Raw genomic sequence first — 26,100 nt, 5'->3', positions numbered from 1 at the left:
CAGGCGCGGTATGCGAGATTTTGAAGAAATCGTATGCTTCGCTTGCCAGGGTCCCGGACACATCGCCAGGTTCTGCCAAAACGTGCGCCGTGGGGAGCCACAAAGAGAAGCAGGCGAGACACGCCCTAAGCAAGCCTACAGCGGGGCTCCAGATACCGAGACAAAAAACTAGATAGTCCTCCCCATCCTAAGGAGCATGGGGAGGGAGCAGTGGATGATGAGGTGGTGGTGGTTTGCGTGGCCGACGAGGCATGCCCTGTTGTGCGTTGCAAGTTAAATGGTTGCTGCATGGAATTGTTGATAGATACGGGGTCAAAGGTGACATTGCTTAAGGAGAGCAGTTTAAACACGCTTTGAAGGAAGGGGGACCGCGAGGTGTTGGAAGCGTCTGGTGGTATGGCAACCAAATTTGTAGGCATAACGGGGGATCCTCTTGGCATAAGGGGACTCTACCGGTTACACTTCTCTCTCGGCGGAATTGCATTGGAGCACCCCTGCTACGTATTACCGGACATGGTGTCTCTGCCAAACGGAGTGTCAGGTATATTAGGGCAGGATTTTTTGAGAAAAGGGAAGGTAGCAGTCTCATTCTCTGAGGAAGAGGTTAATGCGGGTGGCTCAAAAGTTCCGTTTTTGAACAGGAGAGGGGCTGAGATTCGCATTACCGATATTGACACCCGTCAAACAGTGGGATCATTGGAGAAGGTGTATTCGCGGGTTGCCGTCAGGCTGGTCGATGAGGCAGTCGTCCTTCCTTGGTCGGAGCACATTTTGTACGTGTTTGTGCCTTCAGATGTAGAGAGCGGCGCCGTGGGAGTGCTTGAGCCGGTCGACTCTCTCAGCAATGGCCGGAAGGCAGCCGCGTGCCTCGTGACAGTTAATGACGCCCACAGAGTTCCCGTACGGGTGGTTAACTGTAGCCAGCAGCCACTGAGCCTTCCCAAGAACAAAACATTGGCTTTCTTCACCTCTGCGATAGAGAAACGTGAGCCCACCGATACGGTACTCGCAACTGTAGAGCATGCTAGTCCTTCGGCTGCTCCAAAGGTGTCGTTCGGTCTTTCTCACGTAAAATCCAGGGAGAGGGAGGCTCTGGCTGGTTTGCTGAACGACTACTCGGAGGTATTCGCCGCGTCCAACCTGGATTTGGGCTGCTGTGGCGTTATAAAGCACCGGATAGAAACCGGCACTTCATCGCCCGTTTACCAGCGTGCGTACAGGATTCCTTACTCCCAACGTGAGGAGATGGAGCGGCAGGTGCAGGACCTGATTGATCGCGGCATTGTCGAACACTCGAAGTCACCCTGGGGAGCACCAGCACTATTGGTGGAAAAGCCAGATGGCTCGTATCGATTGGTAGTGGACTACCGCAAACTAAATGCCGTAACTCGCATCGATCCATACCCCATCCCCAATATACAGGAGACGCTTTCTCAGCTGGGCTCTGCCAGGTACTTCACGGTAGTGGACATGGCGGCGGGATTCTGGCAGATAGCGATGGATCCGGCAGATGCCGAGAATACGGCATTCAACACGCCCTCAGGTCACTATGAATGGAAAAGAATGCCGATGGGTCTGGCCAACAGCCTTGCTGTCTGGCACAGAACCGCTGATGTTATCCTGGCAGGTCTTCTGGGGAGGCTGGTTTCGTGTATATGGATGACATAATCATATACAGTGACAGTTTTGAGAACCATTTGCGCAATATTGAGCAGGTTTTGGTGCGACTAAGAGGAGCGGGTCTCAAGCTGAAGCCCTCTAAGTGCCAATTCCTCAAAAACGAGGTGAAATACCTCGGGCACGTTGTTTTAGCTGACGGCGTGCGACCGGACCCTGAGAAACTAAGGTGTGTCTCAGATTTTCCATCCCCGACTAGCGTCCGCCAGGTCCGGCAGTTTCTCGGCCTGATCGGTTACTACCGAAGGCACATAGAGGAGTTCGCCAAGCTCGCTAAGCCGCTCACCGCCTTTACAGCCAAAAATGTCGCCTTTCGCTGGGACGAAAACGCGGAGGATGCTTTTGGGGCCCTGAAAAGGAAGCTAATGAGTGCACCGCTTTTGCGCCACCCGGATTTTAATTTGCCCTTCGTTATGGCCACAGATGCGTCAAAGTTCGCAGTTGGTGCCGTGCTATCTCAGGTTATCGAGGGCAAAGAACATCCCTTTGCTTTTGCTAGCCGACAGCTGAGCCCCACAGAGCAAAAGTACGGAGCTACGGAAAGGGAGTGCCTCGCCGTTGTCTCGGCAGCAAAGCACTTCAGATGCTACCTTTACGGCCGCAAATTCAAGCTAGTCACAGACTGCCATTCTCTGAAATGGGTGATGAGTGTCAGGGACCCTAGCTCGCGACTCGCTAGATGGAATCTACACCTGCAGGAATACTGCTTTGAAGTTGAGCACAAGTCAGGAAAGACACATCTGAATGCTGATGCACTCAGCCGCACAGCTGCCGTGGCAGCTATAGATGAGTTTGTCCCCGTAGTCGACCCCGCCGAATTACGCACAGAGCAGTGCAAAGATCCTGAGCTGAAGCGAATAATCGAAAGCTTAGAGGGAGCACCGTCTCACCCCGAACAGCTAGGTTATTTCAGTGGCAAAGACGGCACCCTGTGTCGGCGCACGAGGCCAACCAGGAAAGGGAGACCAGAGAAAACCGCTTGGGAGAGAGTCGTCATACCTCGGTCGTGGACAGAAAGGGTTCTTCGCGCGTTTCACGATGCGCCATGCGCCCGTCATTTTGGCGTAGCGAAGACACGCAGGTGTGTGGAGCGTTTGTACTTTTGGAGTGGCATGCGACAGGATGTTAGAGACTACTGTGCGAAGTGTCATTCCTGTCTCGAAAGAAAAACACCCAAGGGACGAAGACCAGCTCCAATTCAGCCGTTCCTTGAAGTTTCGGCTCCCTTCGAGCGGACAGGTATGGACATAATGGGCCCATTGCCCACGACCACTTCCGGAAACAAGTACATTTTAGTATTTGTCGATCACCTTTCAAAATACGCGGAAGCGGTAGCACTCCCAGATCAGAAGGCAGACACGGTTGCAAGAGCATTTGTCGAACAGATCGTGCTCCGACATGGACCCCCAAGGCAACTCTTGACAGATCGGGGAACGAACTTCGTGTCGCAGCTAATGAGGAGAGTTTGCGAGCTGCTTAAGATCGCTAAGAAGCAGACAACACCGTACCATCCGGCTTGCAACGGCGCGGTGGAGCGACTGAACCAAACCGTGGCCGGGTTCCTGTCGCATTTTGTTTCGCGCGACCAGCGGGACTGGGACTTGTGGCTCCCGTATGTAATGTTTGCCTACAATTCCGCAGCACACGAGAGCACGGGCGAATCGCCATTCTTTCTTCTCTACGGCCGAGACCCGGACCAGCCTAGTGAAGTGCCAGAGGGCCCCCGTCGTGTCCCATACGCTTCACTGGACGACTATAAGGTTGAGCTAGAATCGCGCTTGCAAGTGGCGAGGGACATCGCAAAGGAGGCCTTAAAGAAAGCGGCGAAGCGCAGGAAGGAGGTACACGATCGCAGTGCTAGAGACGCGCCGTTTGATGTGGGGGACAGCGTGTACATTGAAAACTGCCAAAGGCAGATTGGGCCTGCTCGTAAGTTCCAGACGAAGTGGAGAGGACCGTGCGAGGTTGTCGAGAAGCTTTCTCCGGTAAACTTCAGAGTCCGAGACGTGAACCGGCGCTTGATAAGGATACACGCAAATCGCCTCAAGTCGGCACCGGTTCAGTATTCACGAAATGAGGAAAGGGAAAGCGCGGATTTTGATGGGGACAGAAATGAAGCGGAGCGCGCAGATAGTTCGCAAGAAACGCCCTCTTCTGCATTTGTTCGGCAGGCGCCAGAGGTGACGGCCGGAATGCCACCGGATTTACTTCATGCATTGCTAGAAGAAGCGCGCGAGGTTGCCGCGCAGATAACGCCAGGAGAGGCTCCTGCCACGAGCCCTCGCGAGTCCAAAGCAGACAAAGGGTCACAGACTTACTTAGTATGACTCATGAAGGCCGATATCCGCTGCGAAATCGGAAAGCTAAGACGGACTAATGGCGTAAACAGAGCGGAGTTGTGAACTGGTTAGAATTTTGTAATGCCGCAGCTCATAACATTGCTATGTGCTTATGTGTTAAGTTATCGGAGTTGCTAGTTAAACCTTTCTGTCATTAAGTAACACCTTAACAGGAGAGCATGCGGAGCGCAGGAAGAACCTGCCCTACTTCCTTTTGTTATCTATATTTTTGTCTGTGCCGTGATCGTGCTAGAAGTGGGAGCACCTTTGTAACTGTGGTAAATTTATTTCGTCCAGTTTGGACTAGAAAGGAAAGGCTTGGGTGCTCAGTTTCATGTTTATTTGTAAAAAAAGATCAGTGCTGCCCCTGGAGACGCCAGTTATGACAGCGGAGGCATATGGTGTTGTGCAGTGGTGTTGAGTGCAGCGAAAAGTGTTTTGCAGGACGCACTGTGCGAGGCGATTCAGAAAGACAAGGGGAGCTGCATGGACTCAAATATTCGGAGAACATTCTTCTGGAGGGTGAGCGAGTGTGACGTTCCTTGTGTGTGCTACGAGCGTCCGCGTTCGACGGCGCGGCGTAGACGGAGCCCCCAGTGGCGGCGAAAGCACAACCGGACCCCCTTTCATGTTTCTACTGTATATGGCTGCAAGCAACTTGAGTGGGATTGCTTTCGGGCCTGCCGCCGTGGACCGCACGGAGACGACCAGAACGAAGGGGTTTAAGCACAACCGGACCCCCTTTCCATAGTGTCGGCACGAGACGAACGCCGCCGCCGCCGCCGCCGCCGCGGGGAGACGGGCGTTATCTTCCCCAATTGCCGTGGCCGTTCCAGGGGGGCCTCGTTTCGGCGGGCCTGGCCCCGTGGCAAGACGGCGGGCATCATCAATCAACCCTCCCGAGCACATCCCAGGAGAAGGGACCACTTTCCCGGCCTTTTAGTGACCTCGCGTTCCGGCCTTGAGGGGCGAGTGTCATTTGATGGAGAACGGAGGCCGGTGACCCGCGGGAACCGACAGCGGGCCAGAGCGCGCCTTACCACAGCCGACGCTATGTGCTACCTCGACGACAACCTTCTTTACCTCGGACTCAACACGTGAAAGGGCGAGACCCTAAGTGTGGTGGTGTGTTTGTGCGCCCAAGTGAAAGCCCTAGCCCCCCCCTTCCCCCACTCCGGCGTGGGCGTCCTCACCCTAGGGAGTGTGGAGATAAGAGGATATAAAAATCGACAAGCAGTACCGAAGAAGGACGCTCAGGACGACATCGTTCGCCAAAGGGGCCTTCAGCGCCGAAGCCCGACGGCGTGCAGCTTCTGCCAGCAACCGTTCGAGCTCAACTCCGGAGCCCCTCCATCGTCCCCATGAAGTTGTCGGCACGTAAGCTCGGACGCCCCATCGTCTGATGTATAATCTTAATCATGTGTAATTATTGAATATATCTGTTTGTTTAAACTGAGCCATACGGTGTCTCTTTGCCTCTCCGTCCCGTGTGGACCTGCGCATTATGGGGGGTCATCACAGCTGCTTTAATTTTATTTAACAAATAAACAGAAGGAAGCAAAAAAAACTAAGTGAAGCAAGATCTGGTGCATATCTAAAGAGAAGTCTTTCAATAATCTCTGGAGTTTACAAAAGGCACACAGAATTTAATTTCCGATAGGAAAGTATTTCAAAATTTAATATCCGCAAAGAACCGAATTTTTTATTACCAATATCAAGCTTTGGCAGCAGAAGATTACTCTAAAAATGAACCTAATGAAGGCGACTCTTGAGAGTTGGTTCGCGATGACGAAACTAATCATAGCACACATGTCTTCATCGTATCCGTTCCTGTCTTCAAAGCACTACAAGTTATGGGTGTATTAATTAGGAACCTTTAAAGTGTTATAAAGAACAAGAAGACTGCCGCTAGAGCACAAGGGGCTGCTTATGATTATGAAGGTGGGTTGGTTTCGAAAATGCTGGATAAAGCATAAATGGAAGTAATAACTGTTACCCCAAGGAAGAACCTTGAGATGAAAGTGATCTAAGGCAAAACAGCCTTGTACTGTGTGATGTCAGTGCACATTAAAGAACCCTAGATTACCGGAGCCCTTCTGTACCGCGTTGCTCGTAGCCTGAGTTGCTTTGGGACGTTAAGCCTCTATAAACCGTAAGGCAAAATAGAGAGTAGGCTAGTAGGAAGGAAATGAAGTAAAAGTTAGGCTACTCTGGAGATCAAGTACCCTGTTCCTCTTGCATTTATTTATTGTAAAAATAACAGATGACGCTACATATGTGCTTCTAGGAAACACCTTCTGCTCGCATAGTGGAGCGCTAAAGCACCTCCGCTCACTATTTGCACATCCCTTGGAAACCTTGACATGTGGAAGCATCTAAATGTGACACCATAGGCAGCTCTTTTGCGATAGCCGAAATGTGTAGCCTATGTAATGAGGAATAAATGACCTAGAAAACCTTATCTCAATGGGATAGCCAGACCTATTATGTATAAGCACAGGCGCCCGCTGCAGCTGAATCGGTATATACTGAAAGCATGCATCTGTCCCCCGCAGGCCTATAGTGCGGCAGACTTGTCGGACGACGTGACCCCTTCTGTGCCTCATCCTCACAATGGCGTATAATGTGCGCACCTATCGGGAAGAGAAGACGGGGAAGACATATGTAGAATAATTGCACGCATGTGTTCTGGACAGATGAGCACAGAGCACATGAGTTTCCCTCTTTACCACTGGGTAGTCTGCCCGCCTACGATCCGATAGCAGCAATGGCAGACAGACTTTCCCTCTTTGAGCTGTTCGTTTGTTGATGTCCATGAGGCCGAGACAGTTCTCGCCTCCGAACAAAACACCCCGATAGCGCAATCCAGGGTCACGGACGAAGATATAACCAAAGTCAGAACTACCCCTCCCCGCAGTGTTTTCGTCTCGAGCGCCTTGAGAGTAAGATTTCCCCAGTGCCCCAGAAATCGTGGAGTTTTCGGCGCCTGCCCTATCAGCGCAGCGTAGCGCTGCGCGCCCTGCAGATAACAACGGGAGGGCAGCACTCGATGCGGGCGCTCTATCGCCGCCTATCAAGAAAGGCTCGACCTTGCCTCGACTTTGGCAATTTACGCCGCTGCGGCGGCGCAATCGACGCATAATCCCATCTTCGTCCGCCAGCGCGCTCCCGGCCAGGTAAGATTCGGCGGCGCTACGGAAGGGAAAGCTGAACTTCTCTTCGGAGCTCTATAGGTGGTGTAAGGTGCTCTGTTGTTGGTGCTCCTTTTTTAGAAATTCAGTAGAAGCGGCTCCCGCAATTGCGTGAAGTTGAAGACTCGCTAGACCTCGCTCGTCCTGGCCTGCCTTTTTCACCTTCCGTAAATTACTGGATAAAGGCGTATCCGAGTCTTTATTCGGTAGCTGACGAGGTGAGATCTTTTTGAGGTAATAAAAAAAGGCTGCAGTGTTGTTCGGGCGTTAGCACTTAAGTTTCCTAAGGGTGCTCTTTCTTAGGAAAAAAAAGCTGTAATATGAGTCAGTGCAAAAGCTACTGTATAACAAAAACTAAAAGAAGATAGAAGATAGAGGCGAAATGCTAGAGGCCCGTGTTTGCGCTATGTCAGTACGCGTTAAAGAACCCCTGATCATCTAAATTATCCGAAGCTCTTCACTACGTCGCATCTGATAGCCTGGACCACTTTGGGACATTGAACTTCATAAAACCAAATCAGAAGCAACAAGACTGTGAATGCGTTCTCAAAGAGTGTCGGTAAAATATAATAAACAGGCGTTTTGAGAACTCTCATGAATCCAATGCGCAGGTTAAAGTTCAGCTTCGAAAGGGCTACTCCGATCTGTTTCTATGCCTCCATTGGGAATCGGCCTGAAAGAAGGTACTGTTAAAAGCACATCACTGAGAATGTGACCGCTGCAGAGGAGGAAAACATTATAATTGTTTTCCTAGTTGGCACAAACGGTATCTGTGGGGGAAATCACAGCGCACTGTTTTTTCTGCAGTTGCCGGTTGATCTTATCTTCGTGCTCAGCACCGGGTATTTTAAGCTCGCCCGCACGCCAGTGAGCCCTGAAGCACTGCCTTTTCGGCACACGGACTCGTTAGCGCTGAAAACAACACAGGAAGACAATGAGGGCGACCAATCTTGTCCACTCGAAAGACTGAAAGACTACAATCGATGGCCAGAGCCAGAAACAAGTACACACCTCAGGGCAAGTGCAAAAACACTCACGGAAACAAGGTAACAAAAAGCAATGGGCTTCACAGACAATGTTTTCCGCATGTTTTTGTGCATCTCTACCGATGCAAGCTTGTCCCATGTGCATGACGGGAAGGCTGTGCGCGGGGGTTTTACCGGCAATGCATGACGGGTGCCTCTCGCGGAAGGAGCAGTATAGGGAAGCCCTGGGGTTGGCGAAGCGGTTGTTTTGTTGGTGCGAGCTAAAATTTGTTTACAATCGAACCCTACAGGGAGGTACCGGCAGTTTGTTAAGTGAGTGGCTTGCTATATAAGCCATAAACTTGTATCGTATTAAAACCCCACCGAGTTTTTACGCACGCAGTTGTCGTAAGTATTGATCTACTTTGCTTTTTTATTTAATCTGCTTTTTTTTGTTAGTAATGATGTGTGCCTATGCAGCCATCTTTATGAGCGCCAAGGTAAAAATCGCTCGCTTATACAGCATGAGTTCCAAGTGTGATTATCATACCTGCAGAGAGTCGGCAAAGCATCGTGTATAATTTGCAACAATTGCTCATGGCATGGCCATTTATTCAAAGAGCAACCGTGCTTCGCAGTGATTTTTGAGAACCATTGCCGCACTCACGTAATCGCCGTCATTCCGTCTTCTGCATGCCGGCGGTCCAAATATGGAGTTGCCAAAGGCGAAATATCGCAATAAGCAGAGTTCTGGAGTTCTTCCCTTGAAATCCCCTAATATGAGTTGTCACAAGCTTACTAAAAAAAGGGGAAAAACTGTGCAACTAACATCCAATATTACGTCAAATGTTTTACTTTTTGGTCGATGTGTTAGGGAAATTCCCGGAGGTGTAGATAGCTATCCTCAAAGTTTTCCTTTTTGAAATAGCTGACGCAAGGCTTCAGTTAAACGGCTGAAAGCAAACGAAATCATCAGATTTGTCACTCGTCACTGGGGGCGCTGAAATCACATCGAAGGGAGAGCGACAATGGAGAGCAGCCCTCATTCTGCCACAAGCATGACTGCCATGCGACTTTCTGGCCCCGTTGATCTGCAGCGTTGATCGAAGTCAAAGGGGCGAAACAGAGTTGTTGTCAAGTATGCTCATAACCCGAAGATAAAACTGATGCACAAGATTAAACTTTGGTTTGGTTTTACTTCATTTAACGTCCCAAAGCGACTCATGCTATGAGGGACGCCGTTGCTTAGTGATCCGGGCAAATTCGACCAGGTGGGGTTCTTTAACGTGCACTGACGTCGCACAGTACACGGGCCTCAAAAATTTCGCTTCCATCGAAATTTGACCACCGCGGCTGGGATCGAACAAACGTCAGCAGCTGAGCACCATAAACACTGAGCCATCATGGCGGTTTAGGTTAATCTTCGTTCGGTAATGCTTATCACTGTCACACCCCCGGAAACTGCAGTGATATCATAAGAATTGGACGCCGCTAACGGTTGCAGAACGAGCAAATTGGACGTAATAACGGGCAGAGTAATAACTGGAGATTTGGCGCTTCTTCTCTCGATAAAGGCGCAATTTAAAAACGAGTACAAAAAGTTAGCCGCGCTCGTAAGTTCACATTACACGAAAACTTGCCAATATTGACTGATACTGAAGCACATGCGCGTTATAGACTCCGAACTTGACGCTTGTTCTCCAAACACAAGCCTGCTGACTCAGCCGCTCGAGTGAGGAATGTGACCCTGCCAGGGTAGTAAGTTATGGGAGTGGAGAGAATGATAGAGACAAAACGAGAGAGGGAAGGAAAGAACGGCTATGAGGTTAGCCAGATTTGATTCTGATTTGCGGTCATATATGCTGCGAACAGGGGACATGGGAATTTGGAGTAAACAGGAAAGCACATAGTAGACACATGCATGCGCAAATAGCCACAACGCGGAGTGGAAAACATTTGGAAGAGGTAGGCAGCTTGGAAATGGGCGATGTCAGGATTATCGCGTTAAAATTGCTCACTGACGTTTCTGTAGCCTCTGAGCTAAAAGGTTGCCCCCGGGGCGCAGCGGCTCTACAAAAGGGCTTCCCTACACAGGTGACAATATAAGCAGCGTGAAGATGATTATAGCGCGAAGCGGGTCTGAGAGGGCTGAAAAACGCCAGTAATTTTGTCCTTGACTGGTGGCAGGCGCAGGCGTAAAATGCTTCGTTTCCTGTCATTATACCCCTCTGCATCTTGCATTGCCGTTCATATGCGCACGCATATAGGCCTCACCGCTTTCATCATTGTCATGTTGAATGCGGGCATCTTACACAGTCTTTCTCGCCTGTCGTCGTCCAGCTTTCACCGGACGCCCATTCATATCTTTTTCGTGTCTGTGAGATAGGACACACTTCATACTCAAAGCAAGGCGCCATCGTACAATACACATCGACTTATATATGCTTCGAATTTATGCTTCTCCGCCGTGGTGGCTCAGTGGTTATGGCGCTCGGCGAAAGATGCGGGTTCGATCCCGGCCGCGGCGGTCGAATTTCGATGGAGGCGAAATTCTAGAGGCCCGTCTACTGTGCGATGTCAGTGCACGTTAACAACCCCAGGTGGCCAAAATTTCCGGAGCCCTTCACTACGGCGTCTCTCATAGTCTGAGTCGCTTTGGGACGTTAAACCCCCATAAACCAAACCAAATTTATGTTTCATGTCTTATTGGAATATTTCAAGCAGGATTTTTCGTAAGCTATTGCAACTTGTGCTAACATGGTATCTTGGATGATGTATAGCCGTGCATCGGTAGGAGAGAAATATTCTTTATCTCTGAATGCCAATCGGCGCAGTAACTTCAATGCGCCGTGATGATTCGAGGCGATATTTTTAGCGCATTCTTGGATTGAAGTGTCTTGGCACCTGTTTTTAATATCGAGAAGTCCAAACTGGGGACATAATATTGAATAGCCATTTCAATTTGTAGGTAACATCCTGATTAACGTGTGTGTTCTTTCGCTAGAATCATGCGCACAGCTTCAGAAAATGTGAACAGCCTCGTTGATTGCACCAATTTTACAGAAATAGCACTTTGGTTACTGCTTTCTTCTTTTTAACCCACCGAAACTTTTTCTCAAGCCTGCCTAAAGAGTTGAGAAGAGAAAATATAAACGAGCAGTGATAATATTACAGTTTTTGTATTCCTCACGTGACCTCTAGGTGGCCATTACGTCACAGCCACCCTCCTGCTGTTGAAACTGAAAACGAAACAACACGACAAATTTTTCGATTATTATTTACTCAGCTAGCCTAGGCGAATTTCATATTGTTACTCACGTCTATTATTTCACAGTGCTCCACTTCAAGGAAAGAGCGCGTATCTAAAGTTGGGTTGTCACTATTCATTTAAGTCAACGTGCATTGTTGGGCAAGTTGGTCAACGCTCGAGTCTCTCTGTCTGTCTTAGTCCTGTGCTTTTTGCGCTTTTTTCCTACACAATTCATTTCAGTGCATGCCCCGGCATGCCGGTATCGCTCAGGCTGCGATTGCCTGACGGCGGTGCAATTTGTCACCTGAAGTTCTTCCTGAAGTGGCGCAGTTTGCTACTGTGTTAGCGTGGTTCACTGACAGTTTAGTTGAGTGAATGATGTGGTCAAGTTGATGCGTTCTCAATGCGACTGAATCTGGCGAAAACGCCATTCTCGTGATTCTCCGCATTGTGCCCATCAGATAATTGCCCAAACTGACGAAGGAGAACATGCCTATAGTTGACATGAATTCGCAAACACTGTGCCTGCAAGGCCTTTGCGACTACCCTGTCCTGTTTTTATGTAAAACTTTCGCAGAAATCGCGCGCATTCACCTTCTGTTACCTTTGCTTTTACGGCGGGGCGCAGGGTATTCAAACCATTTGTATGATAGCGATGCAGTCTCGCTTCCCTTATAACGAAATGCGGAACGAATTAAAATATAATGCAATTGAAATAGAACCTGTACAGCACCTCCGCTTTTTAGCGATGCCAGAATATAATGCCTGTACCCGTAAGTATCCCAACAGCTCTGGTAATCGGTGCAATATTGGAAACGTATTGGAAAAGGCGGGCCCAACAAAGGCCCATAGTGATGCCATCTAATTCCAATATTGGATCAATTACATGCGCTGCGTTTGACAGAACGCCGGGGGTGCTGAAAGTCACGGACCCAATGTATATATCAATGACGCGGCTAACAAGGCCACTTTTCCGATATGCCGTCTAAGGATGGATGATGCGCGGCAACCATTAACAGATAATAGGCGGTCTTAAATGATGATCTGTTGATGCGTGGCACATTTGTTTTCTCGTAGGTGCGTGCCGTTATCATCCCATTCTTGAAGCGCCTACAGCGCGCTTCCTTTATCGCAGCCGGCCTTTCATTGCCGCTCGTCAACACTCGCGCTTATCACGTCAGCTGCAACAGGAAAGGCTCAGAACGTTTATCGGTGGGCACGGAATGTACGGTGAGCAGGCGTAAACAGCGTCGAGTTGCACAGAGGAAGGTTAGGTCGACCGATCAGCTGTGTCTGCCGTCACAACGCTGTGTTATCATATCACTGTAAGCAACCACTCTGCCGCGTAAATGATTGGCTGACATTTTGGGTGTTTCCTAATTACCTCGTTGTGACATGCCCACGGAAAGATAACATGCATTTTTTTCTTCCTGTACATAGGTTCATCATGGCGCAAGCGGTCCTCTTCGTTGTGAGTGTCATTGCGGCCAGCACTTTAGCGCAAGCCGGTACGTGTGCACTTCAACCCTTTACGTGTGTGTATAGGACAAAGCAAAAACACAATTCGGATAAATGAGTGAGACCATGTCTTACGAGTACCTATATCGCTCGTTAGAAGGTTTGATGACATAATGTACTGCTTGGAAGATGTATGAAGGAAGCCAAGCAATCACCTACAACCTGCATAGTGCATGTATGTCACAAAGAGCCCCTCATTTCACTACGCTTGTATGCTCGATTGTCTGACAGATAGCATGTTATGGGGCCCCATAGAATTTGCGGAGAGCTGGTTTTACGCGTTGCGTATTGCAATCACTCAGTTCAGCCCTTGGGCGCGGCCGGGCAGCCACCAAACCACGTGACGTGACGTCACGACAGCCGGAGGAAAAGCTGGGCCCCAACTCGCGCGGTCGCGCGCGGCCGCAGCCACCACCTGACTCCCGCTCCTCTCGCTAGGGGCGCTGCGCCGGCGCGTGACGTCACGGAGGAAAAGCTGGGCCCCAACTCGCGCGGTTGCGCGCGGCCGCAGCCACCACCTGACTCCCGCTCCTCCCGCTAGGGGCGCTGCGCCGGCGCGTGACGTCACGGAGGAAAAGCTGAACCCCAACTGGCGCGGTCGCGCGCGGCCGCAGCCACCACCTGACTCCCGCTCCTCCCGCTAGGGGCGCTGTGCTATGATTGACGTCACGGCATATGTATGAAAGAGCTGCGCTCCTTCGCCGGGACAGTCTTATACCCCTGTCACACGGGCATTTTGAGGGCCCTCGAACCCATAGTCTATCGACTCTAAGGCGATCGAGCGCTGCTACACGGGCAGTTTCAATGGCGATCGAGTCAATAGCCTATCGAGTCAACGGAGCAGCACGGAACTCCATCGAGATATGCAACGCATTCTTGGCTTAACCAACCTAAGCCTGTTATTTCTCGTCCTGAAAGCACTGTGTGAATGCTTCTATCAATCCCACCCACATAAAGAACTCTCACGCTGACTGACGCACTCACACTCTTGCTCACTGTCTTGCTGGCTTCCCTCTCACCCTTTGGCTGGTTCGCCACCACCTTCACTCATTTCCTTGCCGTTAGAGGCGACATTCGAAGAGTAGCCGCAATGTGCTCTTCGAGACGCTTCTAGCATAGGTCCTAAAGATGTGGTATCAACCTTCGCAGCCGTGCTGAAGGACAACCATGCTGCCAAGCTGTCGCCGGCTGAGGCGCCGTCAGCGGTAGAAGCCCTGCGCCGAGAGCGCCTGGTGGACGAAATACGACGCCAGCAGGAGCTCCTCGAGCTGTCGGCCGACCACCTGGGCGACGACACCGAGGAGTACCGGTTCCGCAGACTGCTCGAGAAGTTTGTGTACGCCCTCAATGTGCGGACCATCGTGGGCGCCATGCGGGACACGGTAATGAGCTTCTCTCGCATGCTGCGCGGATCATTATGCAACGCCGGACCCCGCGGGGAATGATTTCATAGCCTGTATTGCTGGCCGGCCACATAATCTATGTTAGCGCTCTTTTTCTAATTTGAGAGAGGCGTCACTTGCCTGTCGACATCCCTTTCTGAAAAAAAAACAACTCTTTCTTTGTGGCAGGAGTATTAGATATTAATGCTGGACTGTCAAGGAATGTCTCTCGTTCTCATGACACAGGTCTACGACATTCAAGACTTGATGAATACATTCGATTATGATGAACACTTACCTCAGAGGACATTCAGTAACAGGATGCTGGTAAATAACTAAGACCTAGCTACTTGCAGGTATTAATTATTACGTCACTGGGTTCCTTCTTTTATTATTTCGCTGGGCTAAAGCTAGAGAAAAGAAACTTGTAGAGAGCTTGGTCATTTGCCTTTGTGAGCAAATAGCTGTATATCGGTAAGAGGTGGGTACAGTATGCTGTTTTAATTCCGTGATGAACTTCTCAAAGAATATTAGAAAAAAGAAAGTACTAGAGAGAAGACTGTGATGCATGTTTACCTCTACCCTCTTTTCAGATCACCGGTGAAATCACACCTGGGGATATAATCGCGAAGACAAACGAAGTCCTCGGAGAGGCTTCCTCGGTGAGTGTCCTTGTCTATCATAGGCTGCCTTAACTACCTATGATAGAGATGTCTGCGATGAGTTTGAAAGGATACGATAGCCTCTACTGGTACAAGACATGGTCAGTGAGAGAGGCCTTTGTCTCATTGTCAACGAACACAGGCTAATGATCATTTCAGGATGTTTTGTTGGACCTGAATGCGAAATTTACACCGCGTCGGTGGTGCATCATGGTCATATTCAGTTCAGTCAAAGGAAAAACTTGATGAGCCTCTCAAATACACACTAATGTTGCGGTCAAGCGGAATGCCTTCAGGTATATACCAGGTGCCCCACGTAACTCTAGCCAGAGATTAAAATTATGCCGGCAGATAATAGGAGGACGGAACTTCAATCATGTTGCTGACCATTAAGTGGAGTAAGCCAATTTTCGTTGTAGATGCCGCAGTTGAAGAATTAATCAAAATAATTGGTTTTTAGGCAATGAAATTTATGCTAAAGTTTCAGTGATAAATTGCATAGTGTTGCAGAAAACACGTAATTCATCAATTTCCACTTTTAGGTACGTTATGCAAAAAAAATCACATAGTTCTAAAAATTGCAGGGGACACACAATCTACATATGAAGGGTATGACGGGATAATTTATTGGGTTGATGTCCAGATATGTGAAAATAGTCAATCTCTACTTTACGTCCAGAGATATCTGGGGTCCTCATACCACTCCTGGCGCAGTGGTGCAGCGGTTAAGCGGTGCGCCACTGCCCTGGAATGGCAGGCGCTACCACCAGTGGAGACGGTGCGGCTAAGGTTGCTCTTCCTGAGCAACCCCTCGGGACCAATTCTTTAATTTAACTGCTATCTTCCACGGCAGGCTGTTTGCTCACAATCCGGTAGCCAGGTTGTGATGACGCCACAAGGTCACGTGACATAGGCGTCCAATCTAGGTTGCTTCTCCGCGAATTTTTTCGCTCTCAACGTCGTCGACGACGACGCCGGATATCCGGCTGAACGGGAGGCTTAACGCAATCGCGTTTAAAAAAAAAAAATCCCCCGCGACTACGCGCCCGCTCTGCGCGACATCAGGGCTCTCAAAACACCGGCTGATGAACGAATCCTTTTCCTAGCCGTAGTGATTCGTGCCGTGAAAGTGACATAGCCATGAAAACAGTGAAGACAATGGTGCAGAACTTCTGATTCACACCAGTGAATTGTTCGCGTGCAGAGAGGAGAACGCCAGATGCGACAGTTCTCAGTATCGCTATGAAGGAAAAAAATTGAAAATAAAATTGGTTTCTGAGGAAAGGAAATGCCGCAGTAATTATCTCATACCTCGAAGGGCGCCCGAACCGCGCCGTAAGGGAAAGTAGGAAGATGGGAATGAAATAAGAAAGAGAGGAACAGGTGCCGTAGTGGAGGTCACTGGCTAATTTCGACCACCTGGGGATCTTAAACGTGCACTGACATCGCACAGTACACGGGCGCATTTTGCGTTTTGCCTCCATCGAAAGGCGCCGCCGGGGCCGTGTTCGAACCCGGGAACTCCTGCTCGGTAGCCGAGCGCGCTAACCACTGGGCCAATACGCGCGAGCAAAATTTAAAAAATGCAAAAATGAAAGAAACGTTTTTTGGCTGCCGGGATGACGTCTCGTACCTACCTTGGCGTCATCGGAGGGAAATCATGAAAGCCAAGAGGAAGGTGGAGACCGCAGAAAGAAAACGCCAGCCGGACTGCCGAAGGATTGTTTTTCGCGCTTCTTCCTCGTAACTATAACGAGAACTGTAGCGTTCTCCGCACTGCACACAAACAGTGCACTGCGCGAAGGTGGAAATCGCCGCCATCGTGAGCGCCATTGTCCTCTCGTGGTCACTCTCGCAGCACGGGCGCTTTTGTCTAGGATTAGGATTCGTTTACCAGCTGCTCGTTTGAAATCACTGCAGTCGCGACGCATGAGTGCATGGCGACGTGGGGTTTAAAAAAAAAAATTCGCGAGCTTCCTTTTATCGCGATGAAAGCGAATCCATAACATTTGTCACGATGGAAATTGATGAATTAAATGTTTTCTAGGACGCTATGCAATTAGCACTGGTATTTAAACCCAACACCTATGAAATAATTTGATCTAATTAGTTACTGAATTGAACAGTTTTCAAAAATACTTCTACCTACTCCATAAAAAAAGCCAACTACATGACCGATGTTGTGTCTTTCTATTGTGCTCTGGTGTGGGTCTCTTGGCATTCTGTGGCCAATTGAGGTGCACACGTGTGCAGAAGCTTGGGTGGCACTTACTTTGAAGGCATAACAAGCTTAACACTTCGCAATGTTTAACATCTTTTTGCGCCAGTTTATGATCAGGTGCTAATATGTTGTTTATTTGGCTCCCTCCAGCTCGCCGTTGGAATCGTCCAGTTCCTGAAGAACATGGGACCAATGACCTTTAGGATTTTTATGCACAGAATTCTGACGGGCGAAGACGTATAAGACTGCTCGATTATTCGAGAGCAAGTTCTACCCGGTGCAAATCGACGGCCTTCTGTAGTTAACGGAGCTCAAGAATAAACAAGAACGTGCAGCAAGAGACAAAGCTTTATGAGAGGCCTTACTGGTCATCGTACAACAGTTTAATGACGTTTAACGATAACGGTCCTGGAACAGTGTCAGTATCGGACGTGAATGGCCGTGCACAGTGAAATACAACCACCTGCGGGAGTGCTTTAATTGAAAAAGACAATACTCAAATTCCTATGAAGAGTATCTCAAGAAGAAGGTAAAGTCCAACGCGTCTATAATGAAACATATCGCTCTATGAGGACCAAATAGTTATACAGTTGAATCCCGGCACAACGAATGCCGCTTCAACGAAATTTTCGCCACAACGAAGTATTTTTAATTCCCCGCGAAATCTCCATAGGAGTTAATGTATTAAAATTCCCTCGAAAACGAATTACTTAGTGAGCACCATTCGCTTGTACGAATTTTTCCGGAGCCTTCACCGGTCAGTGGCCCGCCTTTCTTCAAAAGTTGGGTGTTGTACAAGATTATTCTTTGCTAAACCAGTGGCTTGGAGCAGCTAAATAATGCAGGGAATGTATGTTTAATACATATTCATGTATTCTTTATTAAAAAATTTGGTTGGGAGTCGTTTATTCGTCATAGGGAAGCAACGAGGGGAATTGTTGGCGCCGTGCGGAGGCCGCCGGCCGTACGAGGGCCAAAGACGAATCCAACTCTAGTCGCCAGCCTGGCAGTGAAACACCACTGCTGGCAGTGAAACGCAAGCAGGCTAAGCTCACAGATTTCTGGCAATAAAACTATGTTTTGCTGGAGTTATTGCCTTGCATTTTTGGTTAATATCTCGACAGCGAAATTTCGCGACAACGAAATTTCTCGCGCGTCCCGTCGATTTCGTTGTAGCGGGATTCAACTGAAATCAGTAATACCAGACCTGTGTAAGGGTGCAATAATTCTGGGGCTGACATCCGTGAATACGGTACATGCACTTCAAATAACATCTACTACAAAAGCTAAAAATTGAACGGAAAGAATTTGTCTGACTGGCCAGGAGATCATGAAAAGACAATGAACTAAGTTGCAAAGGGGGACATGTGCTGTACGCCCCTTCAGCATGGGAAGCGCAGAGACAAATGTTATTTGAGGGGAGGTTAAGAAATGCTGACGAGAAAATGTGGGCAGGCATTTCAAGCATTTGTGTAGTAAACACGTGGACACACACTGGAGAAAAAGGACAAGGCTAACTACGCAGCGCACTGGTCGTAAATTGTGCAAAGGAAGTTACAGTCAACATCAAAATCAAACTCCGCGAAACCGAGACTGCTAACTGGACACAAAAAAACGGAAGAAAAATAATGATTGCATCAGGAGAGAGCCGGAAACAGCAAAAGAGTACAGTACATTGCAAGAGCGATATAATAATAAAACCCACAACCCTCCAAAACAGGTGTATTTGGTGCGAATTTCGGTGACAGCAAATATAAAAGCACAGAGTGAGATTCGGGAGAAAAGGCAACTTAAAAGCCCGGTCCGCTCGCAACTTGAGTTTGACAGCCAACATGGTCCACAGCACTTTTCCACGTGCACAAGTGGAGGATAAAGTGGTAAACAGAGTTTTGTCTGTGGTCTTGCCGAGAATCCTCGTCTCATTTAACCGCGTCTCGCATCCGTCGCAACTCATTACGTGCGCAACCAAATGTGCGGACTTATCTTTCAAATCTGATAAATTTCGTGCATGGTTCCCCAAACGCTCGTTGATGCAGCGGCCAGTCTGGCCGACATAAAACTTCCCACAAGTTAAGGAGAGAGCGTAAACCACTCCTGCGAAACACTTGGTAGAGGGAGTATCGCGCTTCATCTGGCAACCCCGCTTCCTTGAGTTGCAGATTCGGGGGCACAACTTTTCCAGCTTGTTAGGAGCCGAAAAGACGACGCTCACGACATACCGGTCGGCAACTTTCCTCAAGTTGTAGGAGGCTTTGCGTACGTAACGCACAACTAGCGGCTTCTGTGTCCTGCGACGATCGTCTCCTGTATTTCTTCGTGTTCCGTGCCTAAGTTTTTGAAGGAGGGTGTCGCAAGCAGCAACCAACACAGAGCAGGAGAACCCAGCCGCCGAAAGTCGGCTCATGGGATTTTGAAAGTTTTCTTGCAACTGACGCGGGCACGATTTCTTGAGAGAAGACTCCAAGCAATTGCTCTTTTTACAGTCTTGGAGTGCATAGAATCGTAAGGCAAAGCATCTTTTTGTAGTGATAGCTACATTACGGGAGCATTTCCAGCCTTCAGCGTGGCGGCGCTGCCACCCTGTGGCTGCGCGGGACGCTGTCATGTGGTTGGTCACGTGGTGCGGCGAAACCGAGCTGCAACAGCTGAGTGCATGCGCCGTGTCAAGTGGGACGAAGATGAAGAAGGAACGTGCCATGTTTTAATAAGAAGAAGAAGAAGAAGAGAAACGGAGCGGCGAAAGACTGACTTCGCAATTCAACTGAGCAAGTTCCACTCGGCCAGCTTTAGCTATCGCGTCACTCCTGCTTTAACCAGAGCTAAACCACCGCCATTTTTTTCGCACCTGGGTAATAACCCCAGCAAACGTGTTTTTCAAGGAAGGTTAGTTTTAAATGTAAAATATGTAAAACATTAGTGTCGGGTAGTTATTGGTTAAAGTGAGCCCATGTCCATGTTTGTCAAAAGCATTTAAAGCTTCACCTACTGTAGAGGGGTCGGCAAAGGACGTCTGCTTTTTTAAAAGCACTAGGAATCGTAGACATACCTAAATACCTTTAAGACCACCACCCCATAAAAAAATTTTATCAAATGATTGATCAACATTTATTAAGAAAATGTCGCAAAGGACACGAACCACGCAGGACCCTATGCACATAGCGTTGCACTGCAAAAAAAGGCAAGTTATCAAAATGTACAGAAGAAGATCTTAGGAAAAATTGCAATAAAGCGATAAAATCATCAACCGATAATTGTGAAGGATTGTGGAAAGACACGTCGCCGTTCTCTTCTACGCATTCATTTACAGTCAACAAAAGCTGGTTTTGAGGAAGAGAGTAAAACAAATCTTGCACATCTACCGAAAACCCAATGCCGATGTCGTTGGTACTCTGTAGGTACTCAGCGACAACAGTCGAATTTGTTGTGAGGCAGGGGTCGTCGAAAACAAATAATTTAAGATGATTTTGCAAGAAACCACTGACATTCTTTCGCCAAGAACCTTCTTCGCTGACACTAGTCCGGAAAGGTATTTTTGGCTTGTGGGTCTTGGCTGTAAAGAAAGCATTTAGGCCATTACCTCTGTTCTTTTTTATATCCTTAGCAAGAGTTCGAAGATTAAAATTTTTGCAAAAGCTGATTAATTTTGTATAAACTCTAACAGCGCTTTTCATGATCTGTGCAAAGTTCTTATTGACTGCCGCACACGCTTTCTGATCGTACATTTCCTCAGGCAAAACAATAAACCCAGTCTCTTTTTTCTTCTTGAAACTTCATCTTACACAAGATGCTTCCTGGTTTCGGTAAAATTCAGTTGTTGTTGTTGCCTTCGTGACATGGCTGTGACCTAGCGCTTGTGTCTCGTCTTCGTTCTTTTCTTGTGGTGTGCATGGTTTGCAGCTAGTTTTTCTCTAATTCTGTTCTTGATTATGTTTATCTCTTTCTGTTAAGGCAGGGTTACTAGCGCACTTTTCAGGATCTGCTTCGAAGATTGCATTTGCCTCTCTAATCACTCCTTCTATCCTTTCATTTCAATGTCCTCTCGTGCTGGCCTCACCACAAATCGGCTTCCTCAGCCAAAAGTGAGAGCTCCTTAGCTTTTTTGGAACTCCGTTGCACCAAGGAAGAAGTAGCGTGGATTCAGGTTGCTCTTATCGTTGAGGACTGTGTACGCAAGCAGATAACATAAAATCCTCAGATATGTGAAGATTTGCCTTTGTATACATCCAGTTTTAAGGCAGGCATGCAAAGCTGTCAGTGTCATTTTTTGTGTCATTCCAGGAGCTAAAAACTGGGACCTGATTATATGTGATGATGCGAACTATTCTAAATTCCATGAAGCGACTAGTGCGTGGGTGGGCGGCGCGTGCTAATCTGCCGCCTCCTGGCGTTTTTGCGTCGTTCCTTGGTGGCTAAAGTGCAGCGCCGTCAGCTTTCCCTCTAATTATATTATAAAATTGTGCGGGTTGTAGACCTCATTCGAGTGCCACCTTCGCGACCTTTGTAAATTGACCTTGGTAAGACCACTTTGACAAAGAGAGAGCGCACACCTATAGAGGCTCTTGATATAAACTAGAGGGAGAGCCGGCGACCATGCACTTCGTCCACCATGGACGCGCGAGGCATGCTGAGAAGACGAGGCTTCGGATTGACATCTGGTGGCTTGTTGACTGTTCTACGGATTGGATTTCTTGTTTTTTCAGTTTCGTTTTCGTTGATGCTTTAAGCTGTATGTGGTGGAGTAGTTATCCATCTACGAACTAACTCCATTTGACAGCCGGAGCATCTCAAGGCTGCCATAACTGCAGTGTAACGAATACGGTCACTGTAAAGAATGCGCAGGTACAGTAACCCTGCTTTTGTGTGGTAAAATTCGCACATGCAATCGGCTTTCCCTCCGAAGAGCTTTGATCATTTCACATGAAGTCGCGAATGATATCACCCGCCTCTGTCGCGCTTTTTGCTCTAAGATCGAGAAACGGAAATGTTTTCTGGTTTATGAAAATTTAACGTCCCAAAGCGGCTGAGGCTATCAGAGACACCGTAGTGAAGGGCTCCGGAAATTTAGACCACCTGGGGTTCCTTTAACGTGCTTTAATATTGCACACTACATGGGCCTTTATAATTTCGCCTCCATTGAAATTCGACCGCCGCGGCCGGGATCTAACCCACGTCTTTATTCTTCAGTGCACGCTTCCGTGGGAGACTGTTGACGGTGTCCGAACTTTACATTGTTTACATCGTAAATAATGATGGCTGCTGAAAAAATTTCGACTTGTCTCCTTTTTTAAAACAGAGCACATGTTCGCCAATTCGCTTTTTTTTCCTGCGTATGCACAGATCATGCTGTTTTAGTCAAGGGCGAATAAAAGAGCTCTGCTCTGGAGGAAAAGTGCAAGTCCTTTATTGATTTGTGCACTACTATCGCCATGGATCATTACAGTCCATGTCAGAAAAAACCGAAGTTCTTCGGCGCAGCATAGAAAGACGTCATAATAAAATCTTTATTTTCAGCACGTTGCCGCCAGATTTAGATCTTGTTTTGTTAGTTTTTGGAGCTGCCCCAGCAGCTGCAGAAAGTCAGATGGAAAATCATGTACCCCATGTGTCAGATTTTGTTTGTACCAAACAGGTTGCCCGATGAAATTCAGACAAGATTCCGGCTTCCTCTGGCAAACATGGTCTAAGAATTCTTGGCTTGGTCGTCGATGTGACCACTACTGTTTGTTTGCGTGGCTAGTCAATAAAGATTTTCTCGATTTTCTATTCGTTGATTTGAGAACTGAACACTTCTGTATGAATAATACATGTTCGCATTGAATGAAACGGAAGAAAAACAATGCTGGATGAGCATGTTTGGAGCATGCTTCTTTTCCTCTTGTTTAAAATATTTTCGAAAGGTCGGTTCCGCGAAAGGTAGGCGAAGAAGCTGAAGTGAATCATATTAATTCTGAGAGGTTACTGAGATCGCAACATTAATTTCAATGGGTATGTACCTGCTTGTCTTTTTGTTATGGCACTAAGGCCCTCGAGATAGATATCGAGCTCCAGCGCTTCAGCTCAGCTTGACTTTACAGTAAAGCGCACGCTGACGACCGTGTGTTTGGACGCAAACGCCCGTAGCTTACAGGCCGAGTATGCCTAAATGCAGTCGTACGTTACAGATGAGGGTAACAATGTCCTTCATAGTATTAAAATGTAGCAAATTTATGTTATGCTTGTTCATTAATTTAACGAGCGACAAAACTAAAGAGGAAAGCTGTGATGGTTAGTGTTTTGCTCAACACCAGGACATGAACAGTGGGAGGAGCCGAGAGGGCCGTTGTGTTGTTTGTGCATGTGTGGCTTTTCATCTGCATGGTCTCGGTACAAGAAGATTGAGGTAAAGTTTAATGTATGTAACTTCAGACACCTGACACAATGGGGCAATGCGTCATTTGCTGCCTCATTCGAATATATACATCAGTTGAAGCGCACGTTTATTTGGCAGTATTATGCGAAGGAATCATGCATGTTTTCAAGGATACGTGCTCTGGACCACGCAAAAGCACAAAAGAAGGCTTCAAGAAAGCTACACGGAGGTCTGAATTTAAGTGAGAGCAAACGAGACGTCGGAGTCCAGAAAGGTGGCGAAAGGCTGTCTTGCTCTAATGCGCTGATTACCTCTTGCCAAGCCTTCGTCTCGGAATTGATGTGCAGTAGAGGATCACGGCATCCATGGCCGTCGCATGCATGTAATTTATGTACGTGTGTAAACCACTCATCGAGGGAGCAGCTTGCGTAAATGTCCAAATCACGAACTTTTTTCTGAAACGGTAAAATGAGAACAGGATAGCTTCGACTAACGGTGCCGTTCGTAGCCTTTCATCTGTTCGTTTTAGTTGAGAACATACCGTGAACTGCGTTATTGCTCAATAACAAATAAGATTATTCGGAATGTTTTATTTGTCAACCATATCCTAGTTATTTATTACAGGTCTGAGTGAGCTTGCTAATAATGCAGATTTGCACATGTGGGAGGCGTCGACGCGATATCGAGGCTTTGGTTGTGATTGTTACGCCATATACAGTCACGTGTCAATACTACTCTTCATTCGGGATATATATTTGAGGATCGAAATTTCCGCATAAGAACGAACACAAGAAAGCGCATCAGAATACCCAATAAAAGTAAATTATTTAGATTATCTGCCGTTAAGTGTACAAGAGACGGGAGATGTAAAAGACAAGGACACTAACAAGACGTGATTCGTTGTTATCTGCGCAACAATAGCGGAGGCGGTTACATAGTGTGAGAGAAGAGTGTTAGAAAGAATGTTTAGTTCTTTAAGTCGATAGTCCGTAACTAATGCCATAGTTGCGCTGCAGCCAGAACAGGAAGAGTCCAGCAAGGGCAAAAACACGCCTGTATGTCGGCGTTGGTATCAGTGGCTGTGAAATATCCAAGTGGCACTTTAGTGGCATTCTGTGCCACTTACACTAGAAAGAGTCGCGAGTCTGGTTAACGAGCTGTGAGCCCGACCAACGCAGTGTAAACCTTGAAACATTGGCTATGTATCGAAACAGTCACAGTGACAACGCCGTTATGCAGGCGATTCTTCGCAGCTGTAATGGTGGCGTGCTGAGCCGTCCCCCATGGTTCGTGAAGGAATCAGAAAGACGTAGGAAACGCAGTAATCTGTTTTGGAGCGGGAGTGGCAAGAATGAAAGAAAAGCCACAGGGACTGATCAAGTTTTTAAAGCTGCAGTCGCAACTTGCTAGCGGTGCCATATGAAGTGAGAAATAAGTGCAGAACGGCGATATGACTACGTAGCTGGGCCTCCTTCAGGTGTTTTATCTAAGATATCTGCCATATTTTTGCCACAGCTGGAAGTTCATGGAAGCAGTGGTCAACCAGTCAGTGGACATGTCTCTGTAAGTTGTAACATAACCATTGGATGTAGGCGGACATGACTCTAAGTCAGGAATGTGACCGTGAATCATGGAGATTTCGGCAGGTTTCCCATATCATGGACATAAAATAACTGAGTGGCGGGGACATGAATTTTTTGAATTATTTGAAGGTGTTATTTTGGCGTTACGGCATTACTGTCTGTCGTCACAATAAAGCTCGATTTTTGCACAAAGTCAGAGCTTCGGCAGTCCAGTCACAACTAACTCTGGTGCGACGTTGGCTGTTCTATAATGATGAAAAAAAAGTTACGTCGGCACAATATTTTGTTATTACTAAAGGCCTGAAGACCATTCGCGGTCGTTTCCGGGACTTACAGCTCGTCATTTATCAGACGGCCAATCCAGGTTTGAAGTACTCCGCATCACAATTTTGTTCAATGACTGATCGCCTCCATCTCGACTTTCTTCACGAGAAATTATTCTCTTCGATTCTTTCTTTCAGCCGACCTAATCAGCAACAAGTATTAGTGATAAACTGAGGTTTGAAAGAGCAGACTACTGCGGTCAAGCTTTCATAAAGTTATACTGAACAAATAACACAGGTTTTATTAGCATTTCCGAGGTGAGCTAACACCGCCCACTGTTATTCTCCTGCTCACGCAGGTGCTTATGATACGACTCAGAAGTGAACTTCTTTCGATGAGTGGAACTTGCCTGTAAATTACGCTTTTTTGTTCAAGAATAACTGAAAAAAAACTAAGCTTGAGACAAGCTGCCTCTGTCGATCGATTGCTCACTTAGTCTTAGATATCACATATAATCGCACACACGTTCTTTGAAAAGCTAAAACGACTGCTGCTTTAATTTTCTTTTCTCTCCTTCACAGGGTCCGAGTAAGTAAATATATTTGATGCATCGTTGTCAATTAAGTTGGTGGTGGAGCTTTCCGCAGAATTTCTTCATGCTATTTTGGACTATATAGGATATATCCGAGTCCCGCTTTC

General features: G+C 47.7%; 1 protein-coding gene across 2 annotated transcripts; it reads left to right on the top strand.

Annotated features, from left to right (window-relative positions):
* Positions 1-7,048: 7,048 nt before the first annotated feature.
* LOC144099234 (uncharacterized) lies at positions 7,049-17,555 on the top strand. 2 transcript variants are annotated; one of them, XM_077632386.1, is made up of 5 exons: positions 7,049-7,192; positions 12,863-12,930; positions 14,090-14,322; positions 14,916-14,984; positions 17,356-17,555. In XM_077632386.1, the coding sequence occupies exons 2-5, from the start codon at positions 12,870-12,872 to the stop codon at positions 17,446-17,448; spliced, it is 456 nt and encodes a 151-aa protein (XP_077488512.1). In that variant the 5' UTR covers positions 7,049-7,192; positions 12,863-12,869; the 3' UTR covers positions 17,449-17,555. The 2 variants fall into 2 exon arrangements, with proteins under 2 accessions (XP_077488512.1, XP_077488511.1); XM_077632385.1 differs by lacking the exon at positions 7,049-7,192 and adding an exon at positions 8,371-8,580.
* Positions 17,556-26,100: the final 8,545 nt, after the last annotated feature.

This window comes from Amblyomma americanum, chromosome 7 (genome assembly GCF_052857255.1).
Source record: "Amblyomma americanum isolate KBUSLIRL-KWMA chromosome 7, ASM5285725v1, whole genome shotgun sequence".
Lineage (NCBI taxonomy): Eukaryota > Metazoa > Arthropoda > Arachnida > Ixodida > Ixodidae > Amblyomma > Amblyomma americanum.
This window is presented reverse-complemented; position numbering and strand designations above follow the sequence as displayed.